The 25,000-nt window shown below is 45.2% G+C and overlaps 2 protein-coding genes across 2 annotated transcripts in view; one reads left to right on the top strand and one right to left on the bottom strand.

The window, feature by feature from the left end:
• The window catches only part of clpb (ClpB family mitochondrial disaggregase), a 57,820-nt gene extending 54,084 nt beyond the window's left edge, over nt 1-3,736 (bottom strand). The window contains exons 1-2 of the mRNA XM_076283003.1: nt 3,120-3,736; nt 2,545-2,596 (exon numbers count right to left, since the gene is read on the bottom strand). Of these exons, the coding sequence (XP_076139118.1) occupies nt 2,545-2,596; nt 3,120-3,552 (485 nt within the window). The 5' untranslated portion in view covers nt 3,553-3,736. The remainder of the gene's footprint in view (nt 1-2,544; nt 2,597-3,119) is intronic.
• Nucleotides 3,737-6,305: 2,569 nt separating this feature from the next.
• The window catches only part of stard10 (StAR related lipid transfer domain containing 10), a 22,823-nt gene continuing 4,128 nt past the window's right edge, over nt 6,306-25,000 (top strand). The window contains exons 1-3 of the mRNA XM_076283002.1: nt 6,306-7,184; nt 20,067-20,214; nt 20,924-21,027. Of these exons, the coding sequence (XP_076139117.1) occupies nt 7,026-7,184; nt 20,067-20,214; nt 20,924-21,027 (411 nt within the window). The 5' untranslated portion in view covers nt 6,306-7,025. The remainder of the gene's footprint in view (nt 7,185-20,066; nt 20,215-20,923; nt 21,028-25,000) is intronic.

The following is a 25,000-nucleotide window of genomic DNA, read 5'->3' as shown; positions in this document are numbered from 1 at the left end:
TGTGTGTGTGTGTGTGTGTGTGTGTGTGGGTGGGTGTATGGGTTTATGGGTGCGTGTGTGTGTGTGAGTCTATGTGTGTTTGTGTGGGTGTGTGTGTGGATGTGTGTGTGTGCATGTGTGGGTGTATGGGTTTATGGGTGCGTGTGTGTGTGTGAGTCTATGTGTGTTTGTGTGGGTGTGTGTGTGGATGTGTGGATGTGTGTGTTGGACTGAGCTGAAAGGTAAACACTCTTTGGTGATCGTGGGACTGAGGGTAAGCAGGTCGTGGTGGTGGTGTGTGAGTGTGTGTGTGGTGTGGTGTGTGTGTGAGTGTGTGCATTCGTGTGTCTTTGTGGGTGGGGGGGTTGGGGGTTAAGAGTGGAAATGGCACATAACCATCTGTTGGAGAGTGACACATATGACCAGGCGTGTGTGTGTGTTTGTGTGTCTATACATTATGTTATATGGGACATATCGTCCATTATTTAAAAAGTTAATAAATCTAAATCATAAATAAATAAAATAAATAAATAAAATCTAAACAATTAAACTGCTCTAACACACACACACACACACACACACACACACACACACACACACACCTTTTTCTCTGAGGTCTGGCAACCTGTCTGGATTTCCAGCAGGTCTTAAACAAAGTCAGTGAGACGTCTGAGAAACTGGAGATGTGTGTGTGTGTGTGTGTGTGTGTGTGTGTGTGTAAGAGACAGGTTGTTCTAAATGTTGTGCCCTCAGGCGTAAAGTGTGTGTGTGTGTGTGTGTGTGTGTGTGTGTGTGTGTGTGTGTGTGTGTGTGTGTGTGTGTGTGCATGTGTCGGACAGCAGATGTGTTAAGTGCTTTAGGTGAGACGACTGCACAGGCTGTGTGCGTGTGTGTGAGGCAGACAGAGCAGCATGTATTGTTTACTGTAAACACACACACACACACACAGTTGCTGGAGGCAGAAAAAACTTTATACGTCTGCTTTATACGTTCTACTCCTTGTTACACACACACACACACACACACACACTCACACTCAGTTATTTTGGTATAACAATAAATCTTACACAATTATCATTCATTTTTATAAAAGAAAAATACCAGTATACTGTATTCATATAAAAATACCAGTACCGGTTTATCTTGATAGACTGGAATGGAGAAAAATAACTGTAAAAATACCAATAAATGCTAATCTAATCTATATATTCATAGACAATAAATGCTAATCTAATCTATATATTCATAGACAATAAATGCTTATCTAATCTATATATTCACAGACAATAAATGTTAACCTAATCTATATATTCATAGACAATAAATGCAAATCTAACCTATATATTCATAGACTGGAATGAGGAAGCAAAGCCAGTTTGAGCACTTACTGAGATCTGACTTGTCTATGTCACTTGACATTAGGAATCTCTGATCAATGTGATTGGTAAGGCTGGACTAATGGTTTCAAAGTTAGTGGCCGTCGCGATGCAGGTGAAGCAAACGTTTCCCAATCGAGTCACCAGACTCTGTTCACTTTGTGAATGAGTTGGGATTTTTCCAGGCTAGTGATCTCATAGAAGCACCCAGCAGCCTGCTACTGAGTGGTTAGTCTCTGAAGCTTTTATCTGTCTAAACCAGGTGACATTTCATACAGCCACCAGGTATAAGTATATAAGTATAAGTATATATACTCTTTTGATCCCGTGAGGGAAATTTGGTCTCTGCATTTATCCCAATCCGTGAATTAGTGAAACACACTCAGCACACAGTGAACACACAGTGAGGTGAAGCACACACTAATCCCGGCGCAGTGAGCTGCCTGCAACAACAGCGGCGCTCGGGGAGCAGTGAGGGGTTAGGTGCCTTGCTCAAGGGCACTTCAGCCGTGCCTACTGGTCGGGGTTCGAACCGGCAACCCTCCGGTTACAAGTAGCGGTCTGAAGCGCTAACCAGTAGGCCACGGCTGCCCTAAGGTGATATTTCATACAGCCATAGTCACCAGGTGACATTTCATACAGCCATACAGTCATTCGCTATTGAGCGGCTGTCAACATGATGAGTTCACTAGTTTGCCCATCCTAACTGTATATCTGTTAGCCTGGCGAGCCAGACCCACATTAAAATGTAGGGTCTGGGCACTCACCGTTCGCAGTGCTCAGTCCGAGGGTCGGGATAATCAGTTGTCTTTTAAATTCCCTCTGCACGCAACAGGACGCAATATGATATTTGTTTTCAAGTAGCAGGGAATTCAAGCCAAACCGTTGCAACTCTGCCATCAATCATTATGTTAAGCCCAACAAACGGCTCTATACACGATTTCAATGCCAGATTTAGTTTCGATTTCTAGAGCTCACAAGTGAGGAGAGTTGCTGGACTAGCCCGGGGCGCGTCTAGATTTCTAGGCTATATATCTGTACAATACAGCTCTGCATTATCTTGGTTTATGTTGCCATCTAGTGGTTATCAGTGTGTACTGCAGGAAGAGAAGATGTCTTTCACAAGCTGCAGGGGAGGGAGATGGAGGCCAGGCAAAAGGAGTGTGTGTGTCTGTGTGTTCTGTGGTACCTGATAACTTCCTGAGAACTACTGGTCCTTGCAGCCTGCAGAAGTGTATCACCTGAAAGAGACAGAAACATATGAATTTGTTCAGAGACTAATTTCTATTTTTGCATTAATAACCTAGGAGGCTCTGTGTGTGTGTGTGTGTGTGTGTGAGAGAGAGAGAGAGAGAGAGAGAGAGAGAGACTGTATGTGTAGATATGAAACTACAACATAATACATAGACCTTCTTTATTGAAGAAATACCTCACTCTGTACGTAAGCGTAGTTACTCATCCTACATTTACTAGCCCTTCTATACTTACAGGAACAGGAAGCTGGAAAGAGATTACTGACATGTCTTTCCCTATTTATCTCGACCCTTCCTGGTTCTATATTCTCTTGTGCCTCTGTCCAGAGAGACTAACATTCAGCTGTATTCTGCTTTTTTCCCCATTGTCACACTGTGTTCAAATGTTCATTTCAAAATAACGGCCTCTAACAACAGCCCTCCATATCCAAGGTACAGTATAGGTCCTACTTGGCCGTGTGTGTCTAGGGTGACACGCAGTGGGCTCGCACGCTCGTTCACGTGACAGTACCTTTGGAGCTCGAGTCTTTCTTCAGGCAAAAGGCGATGGCAGCGGCCGACAGCACGCCTGCGCTCGTGGCCCCGGACGAGCGACTCTCCCTGCCGCCCGCTCCTTCCCAGTAGTTATGCTCGCGCCCCCTGCTGGCGAGCGCGGCCCACGAGCTCCGGCGGCCCTGTAGGTTGTTCAGCCACCGCGTGGCGAGGTGGTGGTACTGCATGTGCGGGGTCACATTCCCCGAGCTAGCCTCCTCGCTCAAAATGCCCTTCCTCGACACTCTAGACGTGGACACAAGGGGATTCCGATTGGCATCCACTGCCTCGCGCAAGCCCTGGCGTCCTGTGGTGCAAGACGAGTCGGCTCCGGTCGTTTGAAGCGCCCGACAGGGCGACAGGCTGCGCGACCTTCGCATCAGCATGCGCTTGGGCACAGATGACAGCAGCATTATGCTCTACTAACCTATTTATTCAGCCACTCGCGAATCCTTCGCTCTCTCACACGATTACTCAACAGCTGTAGAGTCCAGTGGTATCTTAGGATCCAAGTCTGCTCTCGGTTGTAATGGCAGGCATAAGTTTTGGAAGACAGCGAGCGAGCAAGACACCTGGGAAACCTCCGGCGACGAGGAGGAAAACATCCGCAGCGTGCTGCTGTCACCCTGCCGCTGAGCATCATGGGCAATGTAGTCCTGAAAGCACTCCATTAGCTGGCCATGTAACCTTACCTGCACAGTGCTGGTTTCTCTAAAATATTAATCACGTTCTAGTCTAAGCACAACCCAACAAAAGATGAATTCTTAAGCAATACATTTGCACTTAAAGGTAGGCCTAAATAATTTGACTGTGTAATAGTCAGGTAAGTAGTGGTTAAATAAGAGGTGTGTGTGTGTGTGTGTGTGTGTGTGTGTGCAGGGATGTAGTGGTTAAATAAGAGATGGGTAAACTATGAATTCTGTGATCTCGGTGAGGTGTACTGCGCCAGGCGGTATCGGATTAAAAAAAAAAAAGGCATACAGAACATGTTTGATGATGGCGGGGGTTATAATCCAATGTTTATAACAATACCAGATGGTTCCTAGAGTAATGATGAGTGAATGTGGATAATGCCTAGTGTGATTTTTGAATGTTAAAAGTTGCAATTGGTGAATAAAGTCTTTTGAGAGGTGGATAAACTCTAAAAAGAGGTGGATAAACTCTATTTCTGAAATTTCAGAGGTGGATAAACTACGTTTACTTGCATTCTACATCCCTGTTACGAAGAGCCTGTTCACTTCCTATTATACCGAATTTGGTTGCAGTTCCACCAGAGTTCCACTGGGGGTGATCACGGGCGAATGCAAAATGAATGTGGATCTATGGAGCTAGACGGCTAAATTGGTCTGTTTCACCTGATTGCAGATTTGATTGTAGTTTCTGCAAGTTCAATATGGATTATAAGTCAAATGTTGACTTACTCATGTCCTTTCAATTTCTTACAGGTTGGGATTTTGTTGCCCATAACCAGAGCTAGTAACAGAGTAGGCTACATTTACTTGAGTATAGTACTTGAGTACAATTTTGAGGGATTCCAGAGAGCGGAAGCTCTCCCCTTGTTGAAAGTCTTGCATAGTGTACCTTTAAAGGTGTCCTTACAGGTGCTCTTTTATCATCCCACCTACCTGTCTTATCTTCTCCACCACCATTCCCCTTCCAGAGCACTACGGTCAGCAGACCAATTGCGGCTGGAAGAACCCAGGGCGAGGCTGAAAACTAGGGGGGACAGAGCCTTTTCAGTGTCGGCCCCTAGACTCTGGAACTGCCTCCCCCTCCACATCCGTTCAGCTCAGTCTCTAAATGTTTTTAAGTCCCTTTTAAAGACCCACCTCTTTTCACTTGCCTTTGGCTAGTGTCTCCCTTTATGCCCCAGTGTTTAGTTTTAAATGTTCTTTTTTCTGCATTTCTTAATTTATTTTAACTGTAGCCCTTTTTGTTTTTGTGCCCTCCTGTTTTTATTTATTGCACTTTATTGTGAAGCACTTTAGTGCGGCTAAGCCGTCTGTAAATGCAATATATAAATAAAATTGACATTGACGTTGACATTGACATCACTTTTTGGTCTAATGCAGAAAATTTCTCTTCACAATCCTAACTGTCTATCTACTCAGGTATCCTAGAACTGTCTATCTTCATATGTCTATCTGATGCAGCTCTGATGCAGCCCTGATGTGGCTCTGACGTGGCTCTGATGCAGCTCTGATGTGGCCCTGACGTGGCTCTGATGTGGCCCTGATGTGGCTCTGATGCAGCCCTGATGCAGTATAGATATGCAGTGAGCTGCTTCAGCTTCATCTCAGTGAAATATATGAGTCCAAAGTCTACTGACAACATATACATAAGTATACATAAATACACATCACAATAAGGCAATGAGAAGAATAAGGTTTGCTCCATGGGTTTGACTCTCCTTTCAGTTAGGGTCTTTAGGAAATCCTCCTGCTCATTCTCTCTCTCTTTCTGTATGTTTTGTGTGTGTGTTTGTGTTTACAGTCACTGGTGAGTGTATGTGTGTGTGTGTTTACGGTCACTGGTGAGTGTATGTGTGTGGTCTGTTCTCTCACATAGCACATTTGAGAATCCCCATGCCATGCATAAGTGGGTCTGACAAGAACCCTTCCCTTCTGAATACAATCAGCAGCATCATCTGGGCTGTAGGCAGTCGGGGTCGGTGGGGGTGGGGATGTGTGTGAGTGGTGTGTGTGTGTGTGAGAGTGGTGTGTGTGTGTGTGTAAAAACTGCAGGCAGGGTAATACATTTAACTTGCTGGATGATGTCACACCCCCTCGTCGTCAGTTTGATCTGAACAGAGAGCTTGAACAGGTCTATGAGTTAAGAGTGGCGAGGAGCTCTCATCCACGTCATAACACTCTCTCTCCCTCTGTCTCTCCCTCCCTCCCTCTCTTCGCTTTCTCTCTCTCCCTCCCTCTGTCTCTCTCTCCCTCTCTTCGCTTTCTCTCTCTCTCTCCCTCTGTCTCTCTCTCCCTCCCTCTGTCTCTCTCTCCCTCTCTTCGCTTTCTCTCTCTCTCTTCCTGTCTCTCTCTCTCTCCCTCTCTTTGCTTTCTCTCTTTCTCTCCCTCTCTCCAGCCAGCCTATGTGTATGTGAGCATGCAATTTGTGTGGGTGGTTCCAATCCAATCCAGCTGCCAATCTGAAATCGCCAGTGCGTGTCCCCGTGTGTGTGTGTCTGCCTGCCTGTGTGTTTGTATGCGAGCGTGCGTGAGAGGAGCTGGGTGAATGTGTAGCCCAAGCGGGAGTGCGTGCGGCTGAAAAGAACACTTCTGCCCCCCGCTTCGCATAGCCAGCAGCACGAGCCCGACCGACACCCCGCAGCAACAACTAGACGCGACACCGCAGCGAAAGTGTTTATTTGACATTACCAGCGTAGCTTCCGCATCTGACGCCCCATCACGCGCAGAAAGCATATGGCGGAGGGAGGACGCCGCATCGCCTAGGATTCATTTAGCCGGGAATAGGAAAGGCGCAGGTTTGGAGGGGTCTGTTTGTGGCGTCTACTTTATAATTTCACAAACTGCCTACAAACCAAAGCGCACGTTCGACCTGCTTGACAAAACACAAACTCCTTATCATTTTATATTATGGTCACGGATCATCAGACTTAATACAAACGTTATTTTCTAGTATTTTTCGTCGGGAAAACTTATGTTTGGGTCGCGTCTGAAGGGCCAATTGATGTTTGAAATTTAAAGCTTCCAAAGCTGCTTCCGCAGACGGCCGCGACGCCTGCCTGTGCCCCCCTCGCGCGCTCCCAGGAGCTGCTGACCGGTGTGCGTCTTCGTTAGCACGGCTTCTCGTACCGCTCGCTTCCTTTAGCAGTTGCGTGTGAGTTTCACCGGCGGCCGCCTCGCGCCACATCCCGAGGAAGATGGCTGGAGACGCTGCGCTCATCCCGGACGACCGCGCGTTTAGTAACTTCAGAGGAGAATGCACGTGCGAGGCCGGTTGGGGCCTCAGTTACAACAAGTCCGGCATCACCGTCTGGGTCCAGATGCTCGAGGAGGAAAAGTCGCTTCACAAGATCAAGGTGAGCTCATGCCAGTCGACCGACACATCATCGGGGCACGATTTCAGTTCGCCCTCCGTAGCCCCTACCGTATCACAGTGGTTTGTGCTGCTTATCGAATGAAATCCAATTATCGGAGGTAGAGTGGAACACTCCGTCCCAACTTCAGTTAAGCATACAATAATGTTTTGGTTATTGCTAGAATTAAAAAATAACAAGGGATAGGCTATCTCTGTTTCATGTCAAAACTAACGTGTGCTGGTCCACAGAGTGTTTGTCGTAAAACTTGTTTACGCAGTTTACTGTATGAAATCACTTCAGTCAGTCTGTGCTGTAGGCTACACTACACTGTCTATTACAAATAACACATAATGCTGGCCTGATAGCTACTTTATACGGCTTTGGTTAAGCTGCTACAAACTCTCACTTTGTTCCAATATGCGTTCGTACAATAGGCCTACCTAATCTGAGTGCGTTCACATGGATAACTATGCGAAACGAAGTACCCGGATGGTGCACTTAACCAAAATATGACTGCCTGGGGACATACGCTAGGCTAATGTGATATCCCTCTGAGTGTTGATGTAACAGAACGTTGGTAGCCACATCAGTTGACTCAGTTCATGGTCTGTGTGGTGGTTGTGTTGGGCAACCTGACTAGCAGTCACCAGACCAGCAGTCAGCAGACCAACTGACACGCAGCAAATACTAGATCTGATTGGTTAGACATCCTGTCACCTGCTAGACTCATATCAGCTAATCTTTCAACAGTCTTCAGAAGGGAGCACTATGCACACACACACACAAAGTCTATTCTTGGCCTATTGCTCAAAGTTGAGTAGAAGGGTGTTTGTAGTCATCCTAAGAAAAATGAAAAATAAAAACCCTCCCCTGCGGCCCCAATAGGAGTGGAGTGGGCTATGCCCCATAGGAGTGGGCTATGCCCCATAGGAGTGGGCTATGCCCCCATAGGAGTGGAGTGGGCTATGCCCCCATAGGAGTGGAGTGGGCTATGCCCCCATAGGAGTGGGCTATGCCCCCATAGGAGGGGAGTGGGCTATGCCCCCATAGGAGTGGAGTGGGCTATGCCCCATAGGAGTGGGCTATGCCCCCATAGGAGTGGAGTGGGCTATGCCCCATAGGAGTGGAGTGGGCTATGCCCCCATAGGAGTGGGCTATGCCCCCATAGGAGGGGAGTGGGCTATGCCCCCATAGGAGTGGAGTGGGCTATGCCCCATAGGAGTGGGCTATGCCCCCATAGGAGTGGAGTGGGCTATGCCCCATAGGAGTGGAGTGGGCTATGCCCCATAGGAGGGGGCTATGCCCCCATAGGAGTGGAGTGGGCTATGCCCCATAGGAGTGGAGTGGGCTATGCCCCATAGGAGTGGAGTGAGCTATGCCCCATAGGAGTGGAGTGGGCTATGCCCCATAGGAGTGGGCTATGCCCCATAGGAGTGGGCTATGCCCCCATAGGAGTGGAGTGGGCTATGCCCCATAGGAGTGGAGTGGGCTATGCCCCATAGGAGTGGGGGCATAGGAGTGTGTATCCTGTGCCCTCTGACGTGTGTGTGTATGTGTATCCTGTGCCCTCTGACGTGTGTGTGTGTGTGTGTATCCTGTGCCCTCTGACGTGTGTGTGTGTGTCCTGTGTCCTCTGACGTGGGTGTGTGTGTGTGTGTGTATCCTGTGGCCTCTGATGTGTGTGTGTGTCCTGTGTTCCTCTGACGTGTGTGTGTATGTGTATGTGTCCTGTGTTCCTCTGGTGTGTGTGTGTGTGTATGTGTATGTGTCCTGTGTTCCTCTGGTGTGTGTGTGTGTGTGTGTGTGTGAGAGAGTTGAAAGTTGAGACTTGAGACTGCCAGCCTCTATACACCTATGCACTGTTAAATACACCAAGTGAGTGTGTTTGCTGTGGGGAATAGGTGTATGTGTTTGTCTTGGAAGCTTTGTGTGTGTGTGTGTGTGTATCCACGTTTACTTAACAGCCTATATCCGGGTGAGCTAGGCCGTAACCAACAGGTGCTGAAATAGAGTTGTTTGAAGAGTGGGATCTGTGTGTGTGTGTGTGTGTGTGTGTGTGTGTGTGTGTGTGTGTGTGTGTGTGTGTGTGTGTGTGTGTGTGTGTGTGTGTGTGTGTGTGAGAGACTGTGTGTGACTGAGGTATTGTGTGACATTCAGTCCGGGAGGGAGATGAAGGTCGAGCAGGATGTGTGTGAGAGAGTGAGAAAGTTTCTCTTTCCCTGTTTGGGTGATGTGCAAATCCAGTGCTGTTTCTAAAGAGAGTCCTGTGTGTGTGTGTGTGTGTGTGTGTGTGTGTGTGTGTGTCTGTGTTTGGGTGATGTGCAAATCCAGTGTTGTTTCTATAGAGTCCAGTGTGTGTGTGATGTGCAAATCCAGCATTGTTTCTATAGAGAGTCCACCAGTGTAATTGTGGCATAATACTTGGGAACACATGCTATCAGTGCCCTCAGAAAGTAATGCTGTCACATTGCGGTGTTCTTGTGTTCTCTCATGTTCTCCCATGTTCCCCTTGTGTTCTCTCATGTTCTCCCGTGTTCTCTGATGTTCTCCCATGTTCTCTTGTGTTCCCCTTGTGTTCTCTCATGTTCTCCCATGTTCTCTTGTGTTCTCTGATGTTCTCCCATGTTCCCCTTGTGTTCTCTCATGTTCTCCCGTGTTCCCCTTGTGTTCTCTCATGTTCTCCCATGTTCCCCTTGTGTTCTCTCATGTTCTCCCGTGTTATCTTGTGTTCTCTCATGTTCTCCCGTGTTATCTTGTGTTCTCTGATGTTCTCCCATGTTCTCTTGTGTTCTCTCATGTTCTCTTGTGTTCCCCTTGTGTTCTCTCATGTTCTCCCGTGTTATCTTGTGTTCTCTCATGTTCTCCCGTGTTATCTTGTGTTCTCTGATGTTCTCCCATGTTCTCTTGTGTTCTCTCATGTTCTCTTGTGTTCCCCTTGTGTTCTCTCATGTTCTCCCATGTTATCTTGTGTTCTCTCATGTTCTCCCGTGTTATCTTGTGTTCTCTGATGTTCTCCCATGTTCTCTTGTGTTCTCTCATGTTCTCTTGTGTTCCCCTTGTGTTCTCTCATGTTCTCCCATGTTATCTTGTGTTCTCTGATGTTCTCCCATGTTCTCTTGTGTTCTCTCATGTTCTCTTGTGTTCCCCTTGTGTTCTCTCATGTTCTCCCATGTTATCTTGTGTTCTCTGATGTTCTCCCATGTTATCTTGTGTTCTCTCATGTTCTCCCGTGTTCCCCTTGTGTTCATGTATTTCCTGTGTGATTAAACTAGTTCCTCCTCCACCTGTTCCTCTTCACAGCCGCTGTCATGAAAACCTGCGTCACGCACTGTAGGTTAGTGATGATGGTGTGTGTGTGTGTGTGTGTGTGAGAGAGAAGGCCAGGTTGAGGTATGCAGGTGCCACGGGACCTCTTGTTCCCATGACGACAGCTGCTCCATTGGCAGGTCACTCTGTTAGAGACGCTACTAACACTCTTAGTCTTTGCTGTATCCTCAGGGGTGTGTGTGTGTGTGTGTGTGTGTGTGTGTGTGTGTGTGTGTGTGTGTGTGTGTGTGTGTATCTGTGTGTGTGTGTGTATGTCTGTGTGTGTGTGTGTGTGTGTGTGTGTGTGTGTGTGTGTGTGTGTGTGTGTGTGTGTGTATGTGTGTATTCTCAGGTGTGTGTGTGTGTGTGTGTATCTGTGTGTGTGTGTGTGTGTGTCTGTGTGTGTGTGTGTGTGTGTGTGTGTGTGTGTATCTGTGTGTGTGTGTATGTGTCTGTGTGTGTGTGTGTGTGTGTGTGTGTATCTGTGTGTGTCTGTGTGTGTGTGTCTGTGTGTGTGTGTGTGTGTGTGTGTGTGTGTATCTGTGTGTGTGTGTGTGTGTGCGTTCTGCATGTTGAATTGGTTTAGCCAAAGCAAACACACACAGACACACACACACACATTGTAAGTGTGTGCGAAATGAGGAGAGCGAGTCTGTGTGTGTGTGTGTGTGTGTGTGTGTGTGTGTGTGTGAGAGAGAGAAGCTGTGAGTCTCAATCACATTGATTGATTGAACCTAACACAGAAACCAGAAACAGCAATAGAACCTACTGATCAGATATTAATGTTTTTAATATGTGAGCAGTAACCTACTGATCAGATATTAATGTTTTTAATGAGCAGTAACCTACTGATCACATATTAATGTGTTTAATATGTGAGCAGTATCACTGAACAAAACACACTCACACTCACACTCACATCCTTCCTTTCTCTGTGATCTGTCAGTTTGTTTTAGTTACCAAGTGCTGTATCACCCCCCCCTTCCAACACACACACACCACACATTTTCTGTGACACACACATCTATATACACAAACCCTTGAGTGATGATGAACACTCTAAAACAGGTTCATCTGCATCTTAAAGTGAAAAAAGCCAGCCACAATTCAGATCACTCGTGTGTGTGTGTGTGTGTGTGTGTGTGTGTGTGTGTGTGTGTGTGTGTGTGTGTGTGTGTGTGTGTGTGTGTGTGTGTGTGTGTGTGTGTGTGTGTGTGTGTGTGTGTGTGTGTGTGTGTCTGTGTGTGTGTCTGTGTGTGTGTGTGTGTAAGTCAGTGAGTGTGTTTAATCAGGGGGGTGACCCTTCCTGTTTGGGTGTGTTTCTCAGGAAGTTGGTAAAGTGCTGAAAAAGAGTGTGATTGTACTGACCCTTTTTTTCACTGTTCAGAAATGAATTCAGCGTTTCCAACAGAATTAGATTGTATTTGTGGTGGTAGCGTTTCCAACAGAATTAGATTGAATTTGTGGTGGTAGCCGGCTTAATTCAGCATTTCCAACAGAATTAGATTGTATTTGTGGTGGTAGCGTTTCCAACAGAATTAGATTGTATTTGTGGTGGTAGCCGGCGTGGGGTGGGGTGCGGGTGGGGGCACAGCACATTTTTCATAGGCCACATTTCTGCCTGGCCATGTTTGAACCGTCTCACTCATTCTTTCGTTATTTAACAGACGTTTTAAGCGTGCGCTGTATTTGAAATGCAGCATATGCGTGTTGTTTAATAACTTTCAAACGCATGTTCCTTTAAAACATAGCCAAAGGACGTAAGGAGGGGAAACCCTGGTTTGAACATGCCGCTATTGTTAATGAAATTAGTGTCTACTAAACGGACCGGTTGGTTGTTGCACCTGCAAACAAGATATTCAGTGTCAAAGTGAAGATGTAAGGAGCAAAATATAACTGAACACAACCCAGTTACAACTCAGTTAACGCTCCACCGGTAAGAAAGTGGCCACATTGAGAGCCTTCCGTGCAAGTAGCCCATTAAGGGGCTGTCCTTAGTTTAGTCTCCCCAATGTACTATGCTGTGATGAGACCTTAGCAGAGTTAACTTGAATGCAGCAGTTTTGAACAAATTTTCGCAGCATGGTCATGATGCTAAGGCATGAGGCTCCGTTACGAGAGAGAGAGAGAGAGGCAAGGAAAGGCTGCGTGCATGGAAAGTGCAGCTCAATTAAAGCATTTTATCTAATTCATATAGTAAGCTACAGTATAGAACATTATTGTGTGAGGGTCAGTTTTGATCTTGTGGCGTCCCGCCATAGATTAGTCAATGTATGGGAAACACGGTAATTAGTGTTTTCCACGAAATAGTCAAAATTTTCATTTTCAACATTTAATATTAGGGCTGTCAATCGATTAAAAAAATTAATGTAATTAATTACATAATCTATTAATAATCTATGATATGACCTAATATGCTGAGGAAATAAATTTAAAAGTGCTTTGGGAAGAAGTTTTTTTTTCACATACAAGGCATTTCATTGCAGAGGACTTTATTTTCAACACTTTATTTTTTATCAACACCATCAGGCCGTTTTTTAAAAGTAAATGTTCCAATCAATGATCCAGGCAGCACGTTTTCTTCTCTCTCCTTCATTTTACAGTCTAATTTTTACTGACTAGAATGGCTCGGGGTCAAAGGTCATACGGAATCGATTAATCTGCACTAATTTTTTTAATCAGGTAATTTTTCTCAAATTAATTAATCGAAATTAATCAGTTATTTTGACAGCCCTATTTAATATGTTGTCTATGTCCTTTTTGCTGTTAAACATGGGTTTACGAGACTTGTATATTATCACATTCTGATTTTATTTGCATTTTACTGTGTGTTAGTTGTTGCATTGTGCTTTACTGCAATGCGACTCTGTGTGAGAATGCTTAAATGGACCATGTGTGTGTGTGTGTGTGTGTGTGTGTGGGAAGTACCTAGGAAGTGCTTTGGGATCAGTTCCTGCAAGACTTTGTGCTGAGAAAGATAAAGAGAGAACAGATCCAGTCCAGTGCCTCAAGAGAGCTAGTGAAAGTACTCTCTCACACACACACACACTCACTCACTCACACACACACACACTCACACACTCACTCACTCACTCACTCACTCACACACACACACACACACACACACACACCAATCAGAGACACACACAACAGTTTCAGATGTCAGCTGACAGTAATCAGTCTGGGTCAATCGAGCCAGTGGTCACACAGAAGCACACACACACACACAAGCGCACACACACACACAAGCGCTCACACACACAAGCGCACTCACGCAAGAACACACACACACACACACACACGCGCGGGCATACACACGCAAGAGCACACACACAGAAAATGGGTGGTTTTGCTCTGTTTGTGTCTCCTCTCAGCTGAGTTAAACTGTAATAGAATAACCTCACCATCTCCTCCTACTGTACACATGCACACACACACACACACACACACACAGACGCACGCGCACACATACAGACGCACACAGACACACACACACACACACACACACACACACACACACACACACACACACACACACAGTGATGTAATCCAGTGGTTCTCAAATGGGGGTACGTGAAGGCACTCCAGGGGGTATGTGAGATTTTAACCCTTAGAAGCCCATTGACGCAAAGTCCGTCAAAAAAACACACCCTTTCTTCTCTGTTACATTGCTCCTGAACTGTTCATCGCAGCGAGATGAAACCGTTATTGCCTGACAGAGCAGAAGTGGGGCTTTCCAACGAGACCGCGCACTTGTTTATTCTGTAAAAATAAAAATCATGATATTAAATCAAATTGCATCATATTTACAGTCTATACTTCCCTGCGTTCACCTGCGCACCCATTACTCTCGTTTGAATTACTCGCAAACCTGTGAACGCATAGATATGGTATATCAGATGAAAGAGGAGACACAGGGCTATCTATTGGTACAAAGTATGTCGATCTTTTTGGCTTATGAAAACAGACAAAGTGACTGCAAAATAATAACGTCATGTACAAAAACCAACGCTGCACAGATTACTCTCGTTTGAATTACTCACGGACCTGTGATCGCATAGATATGCCACGCATGTCAGATGAAAGAGGAGACATAGAGCTATCATTTGATACCAAGTACAGACGAAGTGACAGCAAAATAATAACTTCATATAGCTCGACTTACCTCACGTTTTTGTCTGTTTTTGTGGCAAAGCATGTTTATAATCCAACGCTATTGTGTGTTTATGGCAAAGAATGTTCATAATCCGGTTTTGAGATCCTAGCAAATTCCTGCATGGCATCCAATTCAATGCTCACATTGCATCCCAATTTGTTCGACAAAGAAACACCTTTTTTGCCTTTACTTTGTTCTTGGCAATGCAGTAAAAAGTTGTAGAGAATCATAGATGCAGACACCATAGGCACACATTGGCTAACACACAAACTCAGGATCAGTCAGGTCAGATTAGTTCTGTCACAGATATGGAGCACAGAAAGATCATTTTTAATCACTAAATAAAAAAATGGCATTTATTTCTGTAAGGCGCACACCACATATGTCTGTAAATTGCTCAGCCCCAGAGAATCCTAACCTGACCCTCGCCAGATGAATTTAGTTCCGCTTAGCTCCGCCTAGCTTCACTCACATCCATCTGGGACCTTTTCCATTAAGAGTGATTTCTGCAACCGACTTTATGGTTCAGCCAATCAGGACGCAGGGCGGGAGTTTCATAGATGTGACGTAGTGGAGAAGTGACCGTGAGACTGTTATCAGCGTCATGGGTTGGCTTCGATGTGAGTGGTTGAAGTAGCACGTCAATAGATGACGGACAAGTGGCTTATTCAATGATATGCAAGCTTTTTTTGATTAGGCCCAGCCTTCTGAAGCAACACTTCAATGGATCGGTTCCAGATGGATGAGTGGAGCTAGGCGGAGCGAAATTCATCTGGCTAGGGTCAGGTTAAGAGAATCCCTCCACCATGACAATGATATTGCCAGATTCAGGACAGTCTGCCCTACACACACATGAAATGCATGTAGAGTTATGAGCTTGCTGTGGTGAGATACATGTCAAAATATAAGAATTTTTATAATACGCTTTTTATATTTTAATTCTTTAAAAATCAAAATAAAATCAATGCTAGTACTAATACATGAAAAAATTAAAATATACATATATTTAAAAAGTAGAATCCATGCAAAAATACTTTAAAAACAATTATTTAATAAATATTTCAGGAAAATATAAGTTCATAAAATGAATTTTATATTTCAGTAGGCTATTAAATTTCATTATCCTAAAACCCAGAGTCACCCCCATACCAGGATGGTTCGACCCAACCTGTCACATGCCACCCACCATCACCTGTCAATCACTGTCAAAACTCAAATGATGGAGTCGTGGTTGATTCTTGTGCGCTGGTTAGGGGGTACTTGGCTGAAAAAATATTTCACAGGGGGTACATCACTGAAAAAAGGTTGAGAACCACTGATGTAATCAATAGCGCTGACAATCAATAGTATTTTTATGAATCTTTTGAGAACAGCTTAGACATCCTGTCTCCCTCACACTCTGGCTCTGTCTCACACAGTCAGTCACACACACACGCTTAGACACACACACACGCACATGCTTAGACACACACACACACACACACACGCTTAGACACACACACGCACGCACACACACTCACACGCTTAGACACACACACGCGCACACGCTTAGACACACACGCACACACACACACACACACGCTTAGACACACACGCACACACACACACACACGCTTAGACACGCACACGCACACACACACACGCACACACGCTTAGACACACACGCACACACACACGCTTAGACACACACACACGCTTAGACACACACACGCACACACACACGCGCGCACACACGCTTAGACACACACACACACGCACACACACGCACACACATGCACACACACACACACACACACACACGCTTAGACACACACGCACACACACACACACGCTTAGACACACACACTTAGACACTCACACACACGCACTTAGACACACACACACACAGACTACAGTTACACTACACCGAACCAGTTTCAACAAGGATTTTTGGATCAAATCCCATCTACGTACACTAACACTGGCCTTAAAAACCTGCATTAGAATTCATAATTCTGATTCTTGAAAATCATGACAAACGCACAGTCAATAAGTATGGGTACGAGGGAATAAATAACCATCAGATCAAATCTGCCCCCTAGGGGGAAATGGGCAATGTTTGCACACACACACACACACACACTAGGAATAAATAACCATCAGATCAAATCTGCACCCTAGGGGGAAATGGGCAATGTTTGCACACACACACACACACTAGGAATAAATAACCATCAGATCAAATCTGGGGGAAATGGGCAACGTTTGCTTTATTCATTACTTTTTATCTTTATTTATCAATTTATTTTCCCCTCAAAATTCTACACATAATACCCCATAATGACAACGACATAAAGAGGTTTGTTTGAGTGAAGAAACCACTTGTATATAAGTATTCACAGCACAACCACTCACATCCTGGTCACAAACCACTGTTTGCCAAAACCAGCCGACACAAAGACAGACTCTTCCCCCAAGCAGTCTCTCTGCCCCCACCCTTACACTGAACACTCAGAAACAGCCCCCACCCTTACAAACAGCACCACCCTACACTGAACACTCAGAAACAGCCCCCACCCTTACAAACAGCCCCACCCTACACTGAACACTCACAAACAGCCCCCACCCTCCAAACCGCTCCACTTCGGAGACGCTGATTCAGTGGTCGAATGTGGACGAGAGGGCAAATCGTAACAAAATGCATTTGTATCCGACGTGATGTAGATGCAGCCCAGAACACAGAAGCAATAAAACCAGCCCCTATTAAACCATCACCCCACCCCCAACACCCACATATAGGAAACCCAAAGAAATAAACCATTAACCCAAAAGAAAAACACAAATTATGCAAACATTTAAAAACCACAAAAAAGGGAAAACAAGCAACCAGACAGACGGACCAAACTAGGTATCAGTCACCCTTGAATAGTTCAGAACTTGAACAATAATTTCCCTTCCTCATCCACTGCACAAATTGAACACTGTTAATAATTGTCTACAGTCCACAGCCTGTCCCCTCCACCCTGTTCCTCTGGAACAGCCATAATGCCATCTTGGCTTGTCCAAAAACAAAATTCAAAAGAACCACGTGAGCCTTCCCAGCCACAGAATATTTGGGACCAAAAATAAACAAACTACAAGAAAAATGTTTATGACGATCAGACCCTGAACAACGCAATACAACACTGGCATGTTTATATGACGATTAGACCCTGAACAAAGCAATACATGTTTATATGACGATCAGACCAAAGCAATACATCACTGGCATGTTTATATGACGATCAGACCCTGAACAAAGCAATACATGTTTATATGACGATCAGACCAAAGCAATACATCACTGGCATGTTTATGACTATCAGACCCTGAACAAAGCAATACATTACTGGCATGTTTATATGACGATCAGACCCTGAACAAAGCAATACATTACTGGCATGTTTATATGACTATCAGACCCTGAACAAAGCAATACATTGAACTAGAAAGATGTGAAAGTAATGGTGTTCACTCCATCATAATGTAATCCTTATATAATTTGCCGTGCGTTACCTATCTTAAAGCCGTCCAGCATGGTGCCGCCACGTGACATGTCTGCAAATATACAACAGCGGTCATGTGCATGCTAGTTAGTGATTTATTTTATATAGCATTGATGCGCATGCTAGTTAGTGATTTATTTTATATCGCATCATTTGCATGCTAGTTAGCGATATAGTTTATATAGCATTCATGTGCATGCTAGTTAGTGATTTATTTTATATAGCATTCATGTGCATGCTAGTTAGTGATTTATTTTATACAGCATTCATGTGCATGCTAGTTAGTGATATAGTTTATATAGCAGTCATGTGCATGCTAGTTAGTGATTTATTTTATATAGCATTCATGTGCATGCTAGTTAGCGATATAGTTTATATAGCTGTAACGTCGGTGCACAAGACATTGCATAGCGTTCTCCCACGCAGGGCATGCTGGGATGCGGGAGCGAACATTTGGGGTTTATGTCTGTATTTCTCCTTAGTTTTGAGAGTAATGTTAGCGTCTTTATTGTAACATGTTTCCCTTTTAGTTCTCCCTCGTGTGTGTTCCTTTTTGTGTGGGGGGCTGGACCTCCCCTGTATGTGTAGCGCGTGTGTGTGTGTGTGTACTTGACCTGCCCCGTGTGTATTGTGTTCTGAGTCTGTGTCCCTGCTCTCGTTCTCAGCTAATAAACCTTTTGATTGGACAACTGTGTGTGTCGCTATCAAATCGTTACATAGCATTCATGTGCATGCTAGTTAGCGATATAGTTTATATAGCATTTATGTACATGGCAGTTAGCGATAGTTTATATATATTTCTGCTACATTCCATAACCATAACCATATCATTTTATATGGTGTCTGTGGGTGTGCTCGTGCATTTGAGTGTGTGTGTGTGAATAGTACCTCCCCTCCTCTCTTCCTCTCCCCTCTCTCCTCTCCTCTCTCCTCTCTCCTCTCCTTTCTTCTCTTCCTCTTCTCCTCCCTCCCTCCTTTTCGTTCTCTCTCCATTTGAGTCATTAGACTTGATGGGGAGATAAAGGTTTTGAAATGTACACTCTCTCTCTCTGGTTTAACATGCACACACACTCTCTCTCTCTGGTTTAACACACACACTCTCTCTCTCTGGTTTAACACAGTCTCTCTCGCTCTCTCTCTCTCTCTCTGGTTTAACATACACACACACTCACTCTCTCTCTCTGGTTTAACATGCACACACACTCTCTCTCTCTGGTTTAACACACTCTCTCTCTCTGGTTTAACACACACACTCACTCTCTCTCTCTCTCTCTCTCTCTCTCTCTCTCTCTCTCTCTCTCTCTCTCTCTCTCTCTCTCTCTCTCTCTCTCTCTCTGGTTTAACACACACACACACACACACACACTCTAAAAGGTGTTGTCCCTTGGGGGAAGTGAGAGGCTGTAGCATGAGAGGCTGCCTGTGGCTTTTCTCCATTCTGTGTGTGTGTGTGTGTGTGTGTCTGGGAGTGTGTGTGTGTCTGGGTCTGTGTGTGTGTGTGTCTGGGAGTGTGTGTGTGTCTGGGTCTGTGTGTGTGTGTGTATCTGGGTCTGTGTGTGTGTGTCTGTGGAATGTTACTCTTAGATAAACTCTGACCTCACACACACTCACACTCAAAGGAGGGGTGACGTTTCCTGGGGGAATCGAGAGACTAGTAGGAGAACACACACACACGCACACACACACACACGCACCCACGCACACGCACACACACACACCCACACCCACGCACACCCACGCGCACACACACGCTCCGACACACAGGAGTGGTGTTGTCCACTGGGGGAAGTGAGAGGCCGGAGTTGATCAGACAGCTTTATCGCTTGACCACTTACTTTGCGAACTTGCTGCTGAACTCTGAGGCATTGTGGGTAATGCAGTTTTGTATTTTTGCAGTGCCGGATGGTGTGCAAGGATGTTTCTGCGGAGACCATGTATGACGTTCTGCACGACATCGAGTACCGGCGGAAGTGGGACACTAACGTCATCGAGACGTTCGACATCGGCAAACTCACAGTCAATGCCGACGTAGGCTACTACTCTTGTGAGGACTACACACACACACACACACACACACACTGATGTGCCCACACACACACACACACCCCGACATAGGCTACTACTCTACACACACACACACACACACAAACACACCGTCATAGGTTACTACTCTTGTGAGGACTACACACACACACACACACACACACACACACACACACACACACACACACACACACTGATGTGCCCACACACACACACACACACCGACATAGGCTACTACTCTACACACACACACACACACACACACACACACACACACACACACACACACAAACACACCATCATAGGTTACTACTCTTGTGAGGACTACACACACACACACACGCACACATACGCACACACACACACACACACATGCAAACACATTGACGTAGGATACTACTCTTGTGAGGACTACACACACACAAACACACCATCGTAATCTACTACTCTTCACACACACACATGTGCATACACACTCACATTAACACACACTCTCACACCCTCTAATATAACCTGATCATGTCTCTCTCTCTCCCTCCTCTCACCATGTTCTCTCCATCTCTCTCTCTCCTCTCACCATGTTCTCTCCATCTCTCTCTCTCTCCTCTCACCATGTTCTCTCCATTTCTCTCTCCTCTCAACATGTTCTCTCCATCTCTCTCTCTCTCTCTCTCTCTCTCCTCTCACCATGTTCTCTCCATCTCTTCCAGGGAGGTGTCCAAAGCCTCTGAAGAATCGTGATGTCATCACTCTGCGTTCCTGGTTGCCCATGGGTAGTGATTACATCATCATGAACTACTCCGTTAAACACCCTGTAAGTGTGTGTGTGTGTGTGTGTGTGTGTGTGTGTGTGTGTGTGTGTGTGTGTGTGTGTGTGATTGTGAGTGAGTATGTATGAGTGTGATTGTGTGTATGAGTGTAAATGAGTTTGTATAAATGTGTGGTTGTGTCAGTGTGAGTGAGTTTGTATAAATGTGTGTGTGTGTGTGTATGAGTGTGAGTGAGTTTGTATAAGTGTGTGTGTGTGTGTATGAGTATGAGTGAGTTTGTATAAGTGTGTGTGTGAGTATGAGTGAGTTTGTATAAGTGTGTGTGTGTGTGTGTGTGACTATGAGTGAGTTTGTATAAGTGTGTGTGTGTGTGTGTGTGAGTATTAATGAGTTTGTATAAGTGTGTGTGTGAGTATTAGTGAGTTTGTATAAGTGTGTGTGTGTGTGTGTGTGTGTGTGTGTGTGTGTGTGTGTGTGTGTGTTCAGTGTCTCCCCTACAATGTATTTAGCAGTGCAGTGCCACCGCTGGATTTTCAGCAAAATGTTCACATAATGTCACAACGTTTAGGCAACATTGCACAACAGCCAATGTCATCGTGGAAATCGTTTTCTGAAAGTCAAGACTAAGTTCATTGCATCAAATCCTGGCTTAGCCTCTCATTACTCAGGACATGTAGGCTACATAAGGCTACGTTTCTCATTACTCAGGACATGTAGGCTACATAAGGCTACGTTTCTCATTACTCAGGAAATGTAGGCTACATAAGGCTACGTTTCTTATTACTCATTACTCAGGACATGTAGGCTACATAAAGGTTACGTTTCAGGTGATTACAAAACTGAAGACAAGCCTGCAGTAGCCCATAGCCTACTATACATTCTGAAGTAGCCATAGGCAGCCCACAGCCTACTATACATTCTGAAGTAGCCATAGGCAGTAGGCTTGGCTAACATTACGGCTACAGACTGAGCCCCAGTAAAATCTCAAGTCTAGGTTCGTTTCTTGTGGAGTACTCGTCATGCAGATGTCACACAGCATATCACGTGAACGAGTGAAATCTAAGCTTTCCAATGGAATTAGCGCCTAGTTGCTGGCGCTAAGCAGCAGACAGACGTTCCTGCATGTAAGGATGTAAAGCATGCCTCTGTGCAATAAGCGGTTCCGGAGTAATCTGGTTTTGAAATCGCAACACATTTCTGCATGGTCTCCAATTTAGGGCCGAAATTATAATATATTCTAAAGTAAACTATTATGTCAGTACTGTTTTGTAAATTATAATATATTCTAAAGTAAACTATTATGTCAGTACTGTTTTGTAAATTGCTGAGCCATAGAGTTTTTTTTCCTCCAGGGGGAGGCATGCCCCTGGACCCCCCCTACCGTGGCTCCATTACAACTTCCAGCACGTAACAGCGCCGCTGCTGGAACAGGGGAAACACTGTGTGTGTGTTCAAGACAGTCATGGGTTTGACCTGTGGTCACGTGAAGGATTCTGGTAGCTTAAGTGCGTGTGTGCGTGTGTGCGTGTGTGCGCGTGTGCGCGTGTGTGCGTGCGTGTGTGTGTGTGTGTGTGTGTGTGTGTGCACATGACTGGCGTAGTGAGTGAGTGAGTGAGAGGCAGGCTAGTGTACGTGGTCCACAAGAGAGAGAGAGAGAGAGAGAGAGAGAGATGGGATAGAGCGAGTGAGATAGCAAAGTGGAAGGGAGAGGGGGAGAGAAAGAAAAGTGGAATAGAAAGAGATAGTACAGCGGCTAAGGCCAGATTTTTACCTGAATCGTTCAGTTTTTGCAGAAAGCACGAAACTTGGTACAGGTATAGTACTACCCCTAGTGATCAAAAATTGAAATGGACCCCAACACATAGGGGCCACTAGGGGGCACTATCTTGACTTCAAATATGGCCACCAAAATATGCCCTTTTTTCTACATTTATAATGCTATGCTGCTTTTAACACATAATATGACATGTCTACAGCCATCTTTCAGCATTATTAAATACATAATGAGACAATTATGCATAATTAAAATGGCAGACATGTTAGATTTTAAGGAAGTAGCCATACATTCTGACACAGTCAAAAACTGGGGTGCGTTTGGGCTATGTGTGAAGTTTTGACTGTGTGACTAAACCCTGCACTTGCCTGGGCTCAATCCTTCTAATTTGCCCCCTAGAGGCTGGCATGCTAGCAAGGAGGCTAAAACCCTTGGATGCTAGTGTCTGTCAAGTCTCTTAAAGAAACATATGCTGCCTTTTGGGAAATTAGCTATTTTGTCTTCTATCCTAGAGTTAGATAAATTAGTACATACACCCAGTCATAGTTAGATAAATTAGTACATAACCCAGTTCAACACATCCTACTGTTAGCCTAATTCAATTGAGGTGGGTGGGGCCAATTAGCATATGCTAACGTTTCTTTTAAGGCTTATAGTGATTGTTTGAAAAGGTCTATTTTGTTTTATTGTAGTTTAATATTTTGCATCCCATAAAATGATTATGCCTGTCAATGAAGCTAATTTAAATATGTAATACCTTATGAGTTTAGCTCCCTCATGACACATTAGGGCTCATGCTAGTCAGTGAACCAGCACTTTTAGGACACTTGCTAGTGCGTTCAGCGCCAAGTCTGGTGGAAACACTAAAAGCTCAAGACAGGTAAAGTTGAGTATCGTCCGCATAGCAGTGATAATCAAATTCATGGGAGCGAATGGTCTCACCCAAGGAAGTGTGTAAATAGAGAAAAGTAGGGGCCCTAATACTGATTCCTGATGCACACCTGTGGTGAGGTCATGTGCCCTTTATGGTAGGATTTAAACCAGTCAAGGACTTTCCTAGACATTCCAGTTCAGATAGTGTAGAAAGGAGAATGTCATGGTTAACAGTATCGAAGGCTTAGCTATTGTCAATGCTTCGGTCACAGACAGAAAAGCAGTTTCAGTAGAATGACTCTTGAAAACAGACTGCATAGGGTCTAGCAGGTTGTTCTGATATAGTAAGTCCAAGACTTGCTTGAAGACCATTTTCTCCAAAAACTTTGACAAGAAAGGAAGAAGGGAGATGTTAGAGGTGGTGGCAAATGATACATTTTCCGTGGTTGACTGATTTTTCACTAGTTTCACATTTGGCTAGGGTCAGTGTCACTACTGTTAGCATAAGCCAGTACCTGGAGCCTACAAACGTTGCACAGGTAGTCCAACTCCTCCAGAATGGCACACCAATACGTTCCATTGCCAGAAGGATTGCTGTGTCTCCCAGCGCAGTCTCAAGAGCATGTAGGAGATTCCAGGAGACAGTTGCTCAAGGAGAGCTGGGCAGGATGGTAGACGGTCCTTAACCCAGCAGCAGGACCAGTATCTGCTCCTTTGTGCAACAACAAACAGTAGGAGCCCTGCCAGAGCCCTACAAAATGACCTCCTCCAGGCCGCTGGTGTGAATGTCTCTGACCACACTGTCAGACTTCATGAAGGTGGCCTGAGGACCCGATGGCCTCTGGAAGGACCTATGCTCACTGCCCAGCACTGTGCAGCTCAATTGGCATCTGCCATAGATTACAAAATTGGTAGGTTCGCCATTGACACCCTGTGCTTTTCACAAATGAGACCAGGTTCACCCTGAGCACATGTGACATTTAAAGATGTCTTGGAGAATGTAATGCTGCCTGCAACATCATTCAGCATGACTGGTTTGGTGGTGGGCCAGTGATGGTCTGGGGAGGGATATTCTTGGAAGGACGCACACAGCTCTACGGGCAAGACAACTGCACCCTCACTACTCTTAGGCATCAGGATGAAAACTTCAGACCCATTATCTGACCCTGTATTGGTGCAGTGGACCCTGGGTTCCTCCTGGTGCACAACAATGGCTGGACACATGTAGCGAGAATGTGTAGGCAGTTCCTGGAGGATGAAGGCATTGATACCATTGACCGTCCCCCCAACACTCCCCTGACTTAAATCCGATTGAACACCTCTGGGACATTATATTTTGGTCCATCCAACATCGCCAGGTTGCACCACCG

The sequence above is a fragment of the Alosa pseudoharengus genome, unplaced genomic scaffold, assembly GCF_046254945.1.
Source record: "Alosa pseudoharengus isolate Yale_2024_CS ecotype anadromous, Long Island Sound unplaced genomic scaffold, YU_APseudo_1.1 YU_APseudo_1.1_scf_13, whole genome shotgun sequence".
In the NCBI taxonomy this organism is placed as follows: Eukaryota; Metazoa; Chordata; class Actinopteri; order Clupeiformes; family Clupeidae; genus Alosa; species Alosa pseudoharengus.
This window is presented reverse-complemented; position numbering and strand designations above follow the sequence as displayed.